This window comes from Thunnus maccoyii, chromosome 1, assembly GCF_910596095.1.
Source record: "Thunnus maccoyii chromosome 1, fThuMac1.1, whole genome shotgun sequence".
NCBI lineage: Eukaryota > Metazoa > Chordata > Actinopteri > Scombriformes > Scombridae > Thunnus > Thunnus maccoyii.
This window is the reverse complement of record NC_056533.1, coordinates 8,362,974-8,376,403: the sequence shown is the minus strand read 5'-3', so window position 1 is coordinate 8,376,403 and position 13,430 is coordinate 8,362,974. Positions and strand designations below refer to the sequence as shown.

The window sequence follows — 13,430 nt, the reverse complement described above, 5'->3', positions numbered from 1 at the left end:
GTCAACTAGAGATTCAGGTCTACTATGTAAATCCTAATGCTGCCTGCAAGTTATGAGGCATAATTAACCCCCATGAAGCTGACTGACTGCATCAGGGTAAAAGCTGGATGCGTCCTCTTTTGTACACAGACACTATACGTGTCTACTGTGACATATTGTACATCATGTACATCATTCACAGTCCGAAATATTCTAGATTTTTTTTTTTAGATCTTCCCCACATAATAATTTAACAACTCTTTCCAGACTGCTGCTGTTTTGAAACTCTACATGTTAAGTTTGTTTCATTTAATCTATTATCAAGTCTAAACGTGATAAGCGAAAAGTTTGGGAGGCTGATCAAATGTCGCATATTAAACCTTTTCAAGTTACAAGTGTTTCTTCCACGTGCTGTGACTGTGAGGTTTAATAAAGTGTCAACAATCTCACCCCAATAGTTCCTATTTTTCCCGCCATGCTTTTATTTTCAAGGTTACATCACCCAGTTTCCGGCTCTGCTCTATCTTTCTCACTAGGCTTGACGCAATTTGTAACGTGCACCATCTCCTTGCTTCAAGTGTCTTCTCTCTCTAGCGTGGGCACACACACACACACACACACACACACACGCACACGCACACTCATACAACTATTGCTATTATATACATCAGTTCGGATCTGCTTATAAGCTACCACACTGTCATTTGCTGTGCTAGGAAGGTTTACTCTCTGCATGCATTATTTAGCAGGGTGGGTCCTGAAGTGGGTTGCTGGGCCCCAGAGGGAAGCTCAGAGGAGCCTCCAGGGCTCCTCAGAAAAATTAAAGGCAGTTTAATTTCACTGCTGCTTCACTCACTTCTAGTTTAGATAACGAGAGCATGTGAAGCTGCGCAGCCACAAAATAAACAAAAGATGTTCTTAGAAAGGAGTTTCAGGGGCAGGATTCTTGTAAGTGGTGTATTATGGTTCGGGGACTAATGTGTAGCTATTAATTTCACGAGAAGCTTTGATTAGAGTGCAACATGGAAAAGAAACAGAGTCTAAAACCTACAAATTAAGCGACCCAGAGTCAATTTAAGCAGGAAGAACCTTTATTCTCAACCTCAGTAAGTAAACACATTTAGTTGCTTGAACATTCATTTGCAAATCAAATCCACAAAACAAAATAAATTATATACACCCACAGTTAATCATTAGTTTAAAAAAGTGCAAACCACTTGGACAGGCATGAGCTCGTTCATGTAAAATAAATATCAGAACAAACCAGAGCGCCCGGCCCAATTAAATTTAAAAAGTCAATGAAAACGAAGCACATCTCAAAAAAACAAGCTGGAGTAAATTGCACATTATTCAGCAGGACGACCAGATTTTAGACTGTTAGCTGAGCTTTGATGCAGTGGCGACAGACAATTGCAGGATGCAGCATAGAAGCTTCTTTTTTTTGGCACTCACCATGATGCACTGTGATACTGTGATCAACTGAGAAAAAGATGAACTTGCACTCAGCAGACCTGAAGGCCATTAATCATTTTTGGTGAGATTAGTAGCAGAAAAATGTTCCACTGAATTATTATGTCGCTTGTGTCCATTTTCTGTTCACTTTGCACTGCTTGCTGCTGCAGTCGCACGGCAGAGATCGATATCACAGAGATTCAAATTTCTTTCATTTTACAGGTTATAAAATCTGAAGGATTTCATTACAGTTTCACAGACACAGGTGGATGTACTAGACAAAGACAATGGACGGTAACACACACACACATGGATTTCAAGTAACACTGCACATTTCCACACATGGTGCCCAAATGTGCTTCTCTTCCAGTGAGCAAACATGAACAAAGAGCTTATAATATCGGAGTGACTTGTTGGGCGTTTTAACAGCAATCTGTGTCGTTTTGTCAAAATGCTCTAATAACACCACTGATGATCACACTACAGCCGGTCCTGAGAAATCCCAGCTTTAAATTTGTGAGTGATCTGCATTAGGATTTCTCTCCGTGTCTCTGTGGCCTTGTTGCAGCTCCTGTACTTCTAACACTGGAATGAATAAATGAAATGGAACATGAATATTTCACATCTGACTTGAGGACTGAAAAATATCAAAAAGAAACGTTTTGGGGCAAATGAGGATCCATTTATTGGCCCTTGAAATGAGACTGAGTGTAGATGTGTGTGTGTGTGTGTGTGTGTGTGTGTGTGTGTGTGTGTGTAGATGTGAAAGGTGTTAGGTGGCTGGCAGGAGAGGACATTCTCCCATGATGCAGTTGTCTTCCTTCACATGGCATCAAAATGGAAACGGTGGGCTTCCTGCCTCTTCTCTCGGTCATCCGCTTTCTGAACAACACACACAAAGAGAGAAACACTATGTCAGTCAAGATTTTAAGGTCTGACGTCATGGATCACAATCAGTAACATAATCCTTTAATTTGTTCTGCTTGAACACAGAGGACATTTCATTAATGGGTGGATTTTGTAGTACCACTATGTGTGTGTGTGTGTGTGTGTGTGTGTGTGTATGTGTGTGTGTGTGTGTATGTGTGTACCATGATTAATTTTGTCAAAAAAAAAACTATGACAAAAGTTGTACAAGTTGAAAACTAGACTAAAATAAATAAAACACCTTTATGAACAGGTGAACAGTGCCTTTTCTGCTAACCTAGTGGTAGACAAGAACAACACCTGTAACCATGGTAACTGTACACAACAAAGACAAACAAATTGACTAACATTTCACTGATGAAAACTACTAAAATGTCTTTAGCTTTGTTGACTAAAACTAACAAAAATCAAATGACTAAAATTCAACTAAAAGTCGTGTACATTTTCATCAGAAGACTAAATCAACATCAGGTGACAAAATTAAAGGACAGGTTCACAGTTTTTCTAGTCTGCCTTAAAACAACAGTCAGGTGCATGTTTTTCTTGCTGTAATCATTCCTTCTGTTCATACTGACAATTAGAAGATCCCTTCATAATGCACTGCAACCCTGAAGTTATGCGGACATTACCCAGAGGAGCTGTATGTGACAACGCAAATGTTCGAATCAGTTGGATCGGACATTAAATGGATTTTACCCTGCCAGCTCCGATTGAGCCCATGTGTGAATACAGCGGGTCATTTCCTGGAGAATTCACAGCAAGAGAGTGGGCGTGTTGATGACGTTTCTATCATGTGACTGGTGTGAAACCAGAAGAATATAAACATCCGAGGGTGAAGAAGAAGGGTCATTTACACAAAGACATGAATGCAAATGTCTAACTGGAGAGACCAGATCTGTTGGTGAGGGCTCACGCTGAAATCGTCAGACAAATTCAAGGAATGGCAAGAGATTCTTTATGACCAAATTACGAACCAGCTACGTGACCGCACGTGCTCTTTGCATCAGGTCCTGCCTACTGCTCACTCTACCCAGGTGCCATCTCTCATTTAATGGAGTATTTCCAGCAGGTGAGAACGCGTCTGACACAGACAATCTCCTGATGCGTGTCACATGTCTGAAAGGGCAACTCAGGACAACGTTCAGACCTAATTCTCCAGACATTTCTCGGAGTTCATATGATAAAACGGTTTAAGTGATGGAAGCCAAAATCCAGTTTTTGTTTTGAGCAAAAATATATTTAAAAATATATTGAAGATAATGAGGCTCCAGCTGTCTGAGGTAGCTAAATAAAATGGATATCTCCCACTGTTACAGTCTTTTTAGTAAAAAAATGTCTGCTTTGTATCTCGGTGGATATTTTTTTTTCCTGTTCAGCAGCAGTGGAAGGATCGTAACAAAAAGATGGCATTTGGCACTAAAAAGACTGTACCTTTGAAAGATGCTGACTTGATTTTTGACAGCTGAAGCCTCATATTAGCTTCAAATAAATTTTTAAATACATTTTTGCACAGGAGGAGGAATTTGGATTTTGCTGCCCATCACTTCATGGGGTATCTCTTAATGGTCAGTATGAACAGGAGGAAACATTACAGCAATTAAAACCAGTTTCAATGTTCATTTGGTAACCTGACTATTGTTTTAGGATGGACTTGAAAAATTGTGAACCCATCCTTTAACACTGGTGTGCACATCTGTGTGTATGTAAGTAAACTTTAGTATTCTTGAACCTCAAGCTTAGAAAACAGCCAAAATGTAGATATACAAGCTACAATATGTCATACAGTGAGTCTATGCAACTGGATCAGTGGCTTCTTTCAGCAACCTGTACCAAGCTGAGTCACAGTCAGTGATGTAATGCCAGGCCTGCTGTCATATTCACTGATTAACTATGGCTTAATTAAATGGACCCATTGGTAGATTGGTGGTGTGTTTAGGTCTCCTTGCTCGTGTAACAACAACTACCAATTAATTGTTTAAACAATTTGTCCTTTTGGGAAAATGAGCAAAAGATAAAGCACGGTGAACTTTGCAGTCTAATTATTAAATTTGTTGAGCAACCACGAGAGAATAAATGTAGCAGGTCTTAAATTAGACTTCTGATGGGACGTTAACCTTTGGATATTTAATCAAAGAGGTGCAGGTGGGAAAAAAAGTGAATTATCTGTCATCTTTGCAAATTCTTTGACTTATACAATCTCATGAGACATTGCAAACACACCGTACAAACAAACCCACACTCTCACCCCCCAACACACACTCTCTCACACACTTTCTGTCCTTATGTGAACATGAAAAAGCCTTTTAAGGATAAGGGCTTCTAAAGAGATAATACATGTATATTTAAAGTCAACAGTCTATTATCATCCTCTGAGCACTGAGACACACAGGCAGGTGTGATGACTGGAGGCGGCGGCATCACAGCCAAGCTGACAGAAGTGCAGCATAGACCCCCCCTCACCCCTTAACACCTCCTCCCCCCTTCCTCCCCTCCAGCTCCACACGTGGCTGAGGGCATTGCTCACGTCCCATGCTCCTAACATTCACGCTGTGGTGAGGAAAACTTTTAGCCAACAGCAGCAATTTTTCACGCTTTCTGTTCACTTCTTTGAACTGACAGCTGACGTCGTCCTCTGTAGACTGGGTACATTTCATGATCCGAGGGCCCGTGAAAAACCATTTTGTAATTTCGGCGAGTACAGATTGTGTACATCCGCGCAGCGCATTAGTGTGAATGATGTACAGTTCTTTCTGAACACAAGAAGAAGAAGGTTGTGGGCTGCAGTTAATGTATCAACAGCCTCGGTTAAAGTGAAACAGCATCCTCAAAAAATCTCTCTAAGTGTCAAACATTCACCTCCTGTGGACTTGAAAGATGGCTGTAAAACGTTTGTATTTCATAGCTATCAACAAAATATGGCATGCTGCTTCTGTCTCAATCCTTACACACTGTTGAGCTTGCAAGCAAATGTGTACAAGGTCACTTGAGAGCTCCGTTGGTCTGAACCACTCTGTCCTTACTCACTGAGACAATATGGAGGCTCAAAACTGACAAAAGACAAAGCACAGATAAACATGTTGCTATATTAAACATATAGAATAAATTAATAAATACTGTGGAAAATGGAGTCTAAAATTAAATATATAGCTTTATACTTTTCCCTTTTTACAAAAAAACATTTATACTTTTCCCTTTTTACAAAAAAACATTTATTTTTTAAAATAATGTTACTAACTATTATTTGTTGACATATTCGGTTATATCTTTGATGTAACAAATAATACTTTTTTTGATACCTTACTTACTGAGGAATATAAACATGTTCTTTTCATTTAACAAAAAAAGCCAAACTTCTCAAATGTTAAATGTTGTCTAAACACAAGATGCTGTAAAAAATTGGCAACATTTTTAATTTAATCAGATACTGTCTGATTAAAGAAAGAGAAAAAGTAAGAGTACATGTACAATGCAAGTATAAGAGTACAATTCTAAGCAAGTGTTTGGTGCCAGTTAATATACTTGATACGCTACGGACACATTTCAGTCAATACTAAAAAAGTAGCCAAGTTTCAAGATCCACCGCTGTCACAAATTTGGTGAGGACTGTGAGAAGTGAAGGAAAATGTACCTGCCTTGAGTTTGGTGCTTTGTTTATAAAGGCTGGTTTGTCAGAGTCCAAATCTTTTATAGCCACCGTTCAAGCCCACAGGGGGTTAGAGTTTAATTCTCAAAAGAGATTCTGTGTGGAATATCACAAGCGTACTATTTCACTTTATTTCATGATGGTTCACTTCATATGGCAGTACATTGTAATGAGGTTTGACGGTGCCAAAGGATTAAAAGGAGTGAAACACATCACTGGTCGTCATCTGACAGTAGCTGAGCATAAAAGGAAAAATAAGATCCCGTATCACGTGGACTGGTGACAGTGAAGTCAATAATGCATTTAGATCTGTTATGTGAGATTAGCAATGACCTGATGAAGAGGAGAAAACTGCCATCAATTTTAAAGTATCTGAATGGAACCATCCCCCCTTTTTCATTTGCCTGCCACTTTGTCTAAATGTTGCAGTAGAGCAGCTCATGTTTTTGTAAGGACAGAGGAGAAAAAGAAGAATGTCTCAACCATGATCTCAGTACATTAGAAAGACTTCTTCAGATGACTGTCCCCTCTTAAAGGACAGCCTTCTCTACATTGACTAATTCGCTGCACCAAAAAGATCGGCAGTGACACATTTGCTGCATTTTTTTATCCAGTCAGTTTTGGTTTGTAATAAAGCCTTCATCTATCTTACAAGATAGCAGGGCCACATATTGATTGATGCTGTGAAACATTTTTAAAAGAGCAGATGGATTGATGTGCTGTTTATTCCTTTGGATAACCAATCCACTGGGCTGTGCTGCTGTCGAATCTTGGTCTAATTGACTGTCCAGGGGATACCCACCGAACTGTCATCCTGAGGCCTGAATCATCATTAAGCAGCAGAGCATTGATTTGTCTCCATCTAAAGGTTTTAAAGTAACAATCTTGAAGATTTCTGAATCGTTCTCTTTGGCAGCACCTATGGTGATAAGCGGTAACTGCAGGTGTGTTTTTGGACCTCACTTCCCAGCAGAGACCGGAAAAAATAGCATGCCGCTTCACACACAAGTTAGTTGAAGAGTGAGTCTGTTTCTTTAGCTCTACCTACCCTCTCTGGCGGACAAACTGCTGCTGGGTGATGGAAAACATGTCACTAACTGTGTGCCTCTTGACATTTTTCCTGAGAATGTTACCAATGACACCCAGTTTGTGATATTGCAAATGCAAAGGCTTTCATCAGTGAGACATAGGCTCAATCACCATTGTGTTACCTCATTTGGTGATAGATAGTGACTTAACAGACATTTATCTAAATGAAAATCTTAAAATTATTACTTTAATAACACAGTGGTGCATCTGTGACTGAAATCAGGTGGGTAGCTACAGTGAGACATGTTGTAGTCTCACTGGGCTCTAATTAGGCCCAGTGGCCAGTATGTCCTGTATGAAGATGATGCATCTCAGATGAAGAGCTGCTATTTTGATTCCATCCTTCTATTTTAAATACTATTTTCCTTTCCGACTCATATTAATATAGATATGACTGTTACATACATTATTACCCCAGCTAATTCTGCACTGAACTGAAGTTCACCTGCGTACATCTGTAGAAGGCCTGTTAGCTTGTTAGGCAGGACAACACGTCCTTGCCCTCATGCTTCTGTCCTCTACCTGACTTTGTTATTAGAAGAGTAAATACCAGAGGCGGCAGCGCAAACACACAGAAATGCCAAATGTCAATCAGTGGGCTCACCCTGACCTTACTTGATGGTGGGAGAAGATGAGATATGAGGGAGGATGTTAGTGGCTGGTTTACAGGATTCACTTTCAATTCCCTGGATGCTGCAAGAGGTTAAACCATGTTAGCCTGTCTGTGCAGACGTGTGCCTTTCAGTTCTCAAGGCCAACCGCGTACCCCAAATTAAATCAAATTTTGTCATGTTTTTAAAAGCCGTCAACATGAACACAGTGACAGCACTGTTCGTCCACTCCAGGCAGAGACAACACTCTTCAGGCTGCAGCAGTGTTAGGCCAACACATTCAGACTGGTTAAATGAAAAATCACAAAGATTTGATTCATGTTTAGAAATTGTTATGTTTACATTTATTAACTGCCAGTAAATAAAAGATCTCAAGTCTTTTAACCACTCTACTAATAAGATGAGCATCAGCATTAGGAATTTCGTTACATGCAAAACTACAAATTTACATGATATAATACCATGTAGGTGAAACATCCTTTTCTCTTAAAGAGTGAATCACAGAACACAGGAGCTCTATCAAGAGGAATGACGTAACTACTTCTGTTGCAAGAAATTTCAGTCAAATGAAACATCACATTTCATCTTTATTCTTTACAGGCATTGAAGTGATTAATCCTAACCAAAGAGGGAGTCTTGATTTTTTACCTCAAAAGTGTTTTTTCCCATGAGAGATGAAGGAGGACTTCTTAAGTGCTGAGTTTTAAATGGTGTTTTTTAGATTTTTAAATATTTCCAAATGCTTTTCTAATGTTTCCCATTGCTGATTCTGTTTTTATCTTAGCTTTTATGCCACACTTAAGGGGTTGAACCACATAGCCATATACTATACCCATCCAAGTGTGAATACATCATTGGCTGTATGCATATGCTTGGTTGGCTTTTATATCTTTTTTCTAAATGAAATGTGTTAGTCTCACAATGAAGTTATTCTTTTTATTATAAGGGTTGCTGGAATGTAGTGCTCTTGTGTCCCATTCTTTTTTCTGCACAGACGATATTAGGTGAACTTGCAAGACTTGGATGAGCATCAGACTCTCTTGGTTGAACCATAAGTACAAAAGATGAGAAACTGTGTTAAAAAATATCCAGGTCTTTCATAAAAAGCCAACCATGAATCCCAAGAGGCTAGAGAATACGCTTTTTAGAAAAACCTGAAAGTACAATCAGGCATTTAATCGGTTCACTGTAGGATTCTGGGTCAACATTAGATGTATTCAGCAACTATGATGCAGTGTTTTGTTCCGAATTGCACCAACAAAGCGCTCTGAATTTTCTAGTTGACTTTAGTAGACTCGTGACTCTGACTGGCTTCTTCTCCATAATAATGGAGGCTCATGGGTATCGTATACCAAACTCAGAAATGGCATGTTTTTTTCAGAAATCAAAATGTAATAATGAAAACTGATGGCCTTAGGACAAATCTGTAATATTGTTCAATTATCCAGGAGACTCCCATGTTTCTATGCTGAGAAACATTAAAGATATCATTAAAAGAAAACCTTCAAACAGGCAATTAGAGGTATAAAAAGTACTTCTAGGACCAGCAGCTCCTCCCACTTCACAACTCTACTGTGGGATCAGTTGAACTAGGCAGACATTTCTTTGATAACTTTTACTGGTCAGCTTAAGCACACATCAGTGATCAAAGCCAAATACATTACAGTTTGTGGTTGAAAAGCTGTCAATTTGCATATATGAACATGCCAGATTTGATTTCGTGTGAGGTATACTGCCAGCCTATAAGTGCATGTTTTTTTTTTTCCATTTGCATTTTCCTCTTTCTTCCTCTTCTTGCCCTCACACTGCTCCACACAGCCTTCGCCTCCCCAGCACACATCTCCTCCCATCCACCTGAACATGCTAGGTGTATCAAGATGCTCGGTTCAGGCACCACCCATGTTTTTTTTTTAAATGCAGTGTTGGTTCAGATGAAGCTGATGCTTGCGCCTACGTTTCCCAAAAAAGAGGGCAATTAGAGCGCTTCTGTGAGTGTAACCATGCACACATGACATCCTGCTTGCACACACACACAGGCACACATTAACTGCACACACTTGCATGACAGATGGCTTGGAGAAGATGCCAGTAACTTAGTAACTGCTCAGCCCAGCAGACAGCATTACCACTGTGTGTGTAGATGAAAAAGGAAACAATCCAAAAAAGTGAATTTGCGAGAATCAGTGTAAAATAACGTTTGTGCCTCAACCACGCTGTGACAGGGTACATTTTGCTGTCGCTGTAGCATGTGTGTGACTTGAAACAGCAACTAGATTGGGGTTGGGAGTTCGGGGGGTGGGGGGGGGGGGTGGGCTGAACCACCGAACACACATGAAAACATGCATTGACTCCCTGGAGGGCGTATTTATGGCAGTAATGAACAGCAGACCTGCCATGCTGAAAGCACAGAAGCAGGCAATTACAGTTGAACGTCCTTCCAGGTTGTGGCCTGGGGAGAGAGTGAGAGAGAGGGATAGAGGGATAGAGAAAGAGCAAGACAGAGAGAAAGAGTGTGCATGTGTGTCTCAGTGGGAGGCTAGAGGACTACAGGACAGGGACAGTGAAACCCATCTGCTGCTGGTTGTGACCAATCTGCTGTCTCTCTTCCTCTCTCTCTCTCTCTCTCTCTCACTCACTAAAGCAGTAAATCACCAGGAAGAGGCCAACATCAACTACACCATCGTTTGTGTGTGTGTATGAGTGTGTCCTGACCTTCTCTTGCCAGTGGAGGATACCAATAATGACGAGGATGAAGACGCACACTCCGATCAGCGCGATGGCCGTCAGCAACACGCTGCTGCTAGGAGTCAGGTATAACTTGGCGCTCCAGCTGAAGAGAGAGAAGAGAATGGAAGCGGGGGAGGAGGAGGAGGACATAGTACGAAAAAATGAAGACTTGCCATATGCTGTTTTATGTTATATCATTGTTTTATTTGACAGAAAAACACTGTAATTACCAAGTGGTACACATTAGCAGAGATTAGCTGAGAGGAGAGGTGATGATTAGTGAGCAGCAGTATGGTTTCATGCCAGGATGCTACAGATGCGATGTTTGCTTTGAGAATGTTGATGAAGTATAGAGAAGGTCAGAAACAGTTGCAATGTGTCGTTGTGGATCTAGAGGAAGCGTATGACCGGGTGCCGAGAGAGGAGGTGCAGTATTGTACGAGGAAGTTGCGAGTGGCAGAGAAGTATGTAAGAGTGGTGCAGGGTATGTATGAGGGCAGTGTGACGGTGTTGAGATGTGCGGTTGGAGTGATGGATGGGTTCAAGGTGGAGGTGGGACTACATCAAGGATCGGCTCTGAGCTCTTTCTTGTTTGCGATGTTGATGGACGGGTTGACGGACGAGATCAGGCAGGAGTCTCTGTGGACTCTGATGTTCGCGGTTGATATTGTGATCTGTAGTGAGAGTGGGGAGCAGGTTGAGGAGAGCCTGGAGAGGTGGAGAGATGCACTGGAGAGAAGAGGAAAGTCAGTAGGAGCGAGAAGGAATACGTGTGTGTGAATGAGAGGGAGGAGAGCGGAACGGTGATGATGCAAGAAGTAGAGGTGGTGAAGGTGGGTGAGTTTAAATACTTGGTGTTCAACTGTTTAAAGTAACAGGGAGTGCGGAAGAGATGTGAAGAAGAGAGTGCAGGCAGGGTGGAGTGGGTGGAGAAGAGTGTCAGGAGTGATCTGCGACAGAAGGGTACCAGCAAGAGTGAAAGGGAAGGTTTATAAGAGGGTAGTGAGACCAGCTGTGTTGTATGGTTCAGGGGTGGTGGCGCTGATGAGAAGACAAGAGGCAGAGCTGGAGGTGGCAGGGATGAAGATGCTGAGATTTTCATTGGGAGTGATGAGGATTGAGAGGATTAGGAATGAGTATATTAGAGGGACAGTTCAGGTTGGACGGTTTGGAGACAAAACGAGAGAGACGAGAGCTGCCAGGCAAGTGGAAAAGAGGAAGGCCAAAGAGGAGGTTTATGGATATGGTGAGGAAGACGTGTAGGTGGTTGGTGTGACAGAGACAGATGCAGATGACAGGAAGATATGATCCGCTGCGGTGACCCCTAACGAGAGCAGCCGAAAGAAGAAGAAGAAAACACTTCAGAGACTGTGTCCTAATTAAGCTGAAATAAATAAACGAACATCTCTTTCACTTTCTTTTCACAGCACTGCTCCTTTTCTGGTTTCTAAGAACTTTTATGTATTTCCAGCAATCCAACCACTTTGATATATTAAATTTATCATCTCACAATCTGTTTGCTTATATGTGAGAAGAATACCGAGGAAGAGGCACCTGGCTTTCTATTTAGTTCTCTTTCCACTCATGGCGTGTACGTAGGTGTGTGTCTGAGCTGGCAAGCCTGGCAACTCTTGTAGCTATATTGGAGGGAAAGTTTGCTGTATGTGTGTGTGTGTGTGTGTGTGTGTGTGTTTGTCTGTGTTGGATAGCCATCTGGAGCTCCTTCTGGGGTTTGAGCTACATGTGAACAATGTCATGATAACATGAGAACACATGCTGAGAGGTGAGAGGGCATGTGTGTGTGTGTGTGTGTGTGTGTGAGAGATAGTGTTTGCATGCTCACATCTGGGCGTCATTTTCACTACAGCCAATGCAAAGACACACTTATTTGTATCTAGTCGAGGTAACTTGAATATGTTAAGTGGCATTGCATAAGGTAGTTAAAGCTTTGAATGGTATCCATGGCAACAAGCATCAATGTTTTTTTCCCAGCTAATTAAATGGATGTGAACAAGGAAAAGGGACACTTATGACCCATCTATTCTGTATTATATGTATATTAATAAGTAGAAGTGGTGATGTACCTGCGGGGTTTATTGTGTGGGTAGGGGATGACGATCAGCTGAGAGTTGGGGATGATGGCCGTCCACTCCTGCTTCCTGATGTCCTGGAAAGAGACGGAGAGAAAACTCATGAGCACATACATATATGCCATCACATGCAGTTTTCCATACGACACACACACACAGAATATGTGTGCTACATCCTCTGGGGCAGAATGATAGGGTCTCATGGTTTTCCTTAGCTACAGTGGAGTGCTTATTTTCAGCCGTGCATTTAAGATACAGATAACCTGCTGCTTGAAATAAATTACTCTGGCTGTGGAGAGCGACACAGTTCTCTGTGCGCATGTGTGGTGTGTATATTTGCATGTGTGACTGAGTTTTTGTGCAGCTGTGTGTGAGAGAGTTCAGCCATCCGCAGAACAAGTCATAATCTCAGTGGCTGTCTTAATAAAATATACATTGTCTTTTATCATCCCGTAACTTGAGTCATTATAGCAGCACTGAGGTCTGCTTTGAAGACAGAATTCACAGGAGAAAACTGGAACCACTGCTGAGTTAACACACACGTAAAGTGTACAGACATACTATGGTGAGTTTGTAATTACTGTCCCACAGACATATTTCAAAGTGTCCCATAATGATCTAACTGGATTTTTGTCCATAATAACGATATTGAGGGACATGTATTTAAACAGTAATCAGTTGAGCTGATTTCATGTGTCAGCAGAGAGGAAATATTATAAAACTACAGTTAAAAAGAAAAATACATAAAATCATATCTGAAGAAGGCTGTAAGAGGTGAAAGACAACAGATTCTGCAGATAAATCATATCAGTGGGAAATGTGAAGGTTAACAGAAAAATCAAGGAGGAATAACAAGAAGCTTTATCCTGTGCAACAACATAATTCCTGAGCTTGTGGATAAGGACTGAGAGG

At 41.1% G+C, this 13,430-nt stretch overlaps 1 protein-coding gene across 2 annotated transcripts in view; it reads right to left on the bottom strand.

Moving 5' to 3' along the window:
- Window positions 1-1,052: 1,052 nt before the first annotated feature.
- Window positions 1,053-13,430, bottom strand: part of itfg1 (integrin alpha FG-GAP repeat containing 1) — a 149,392-nt gene continuing 137,014 nt past the window's right edge. For both annotated transcript variants that reach the window (XM_042427998.1, XM_042428083.1), the window contains exons 16-18: window positions 12,513-12,595; window positions 10,414-10,531; window positions 1,053-2,313 (exon numbers count right to left, since the gene is read on the bottom strand). In XM_042427998.1, coding sequence (XP_042283932.1) covers window positions 2,254-2,313; window positions 10,414-10,531; window positions 12,513-12,595 — 261 coding nt within the window. In that variant the 3' untranslated portion in view covers window positions 1,053-2,253. The remainder of the gene's footprint in view (window positions 2,314-10,413; window positions 10,532-12,512; window positions 12,596-13,430) is intronic.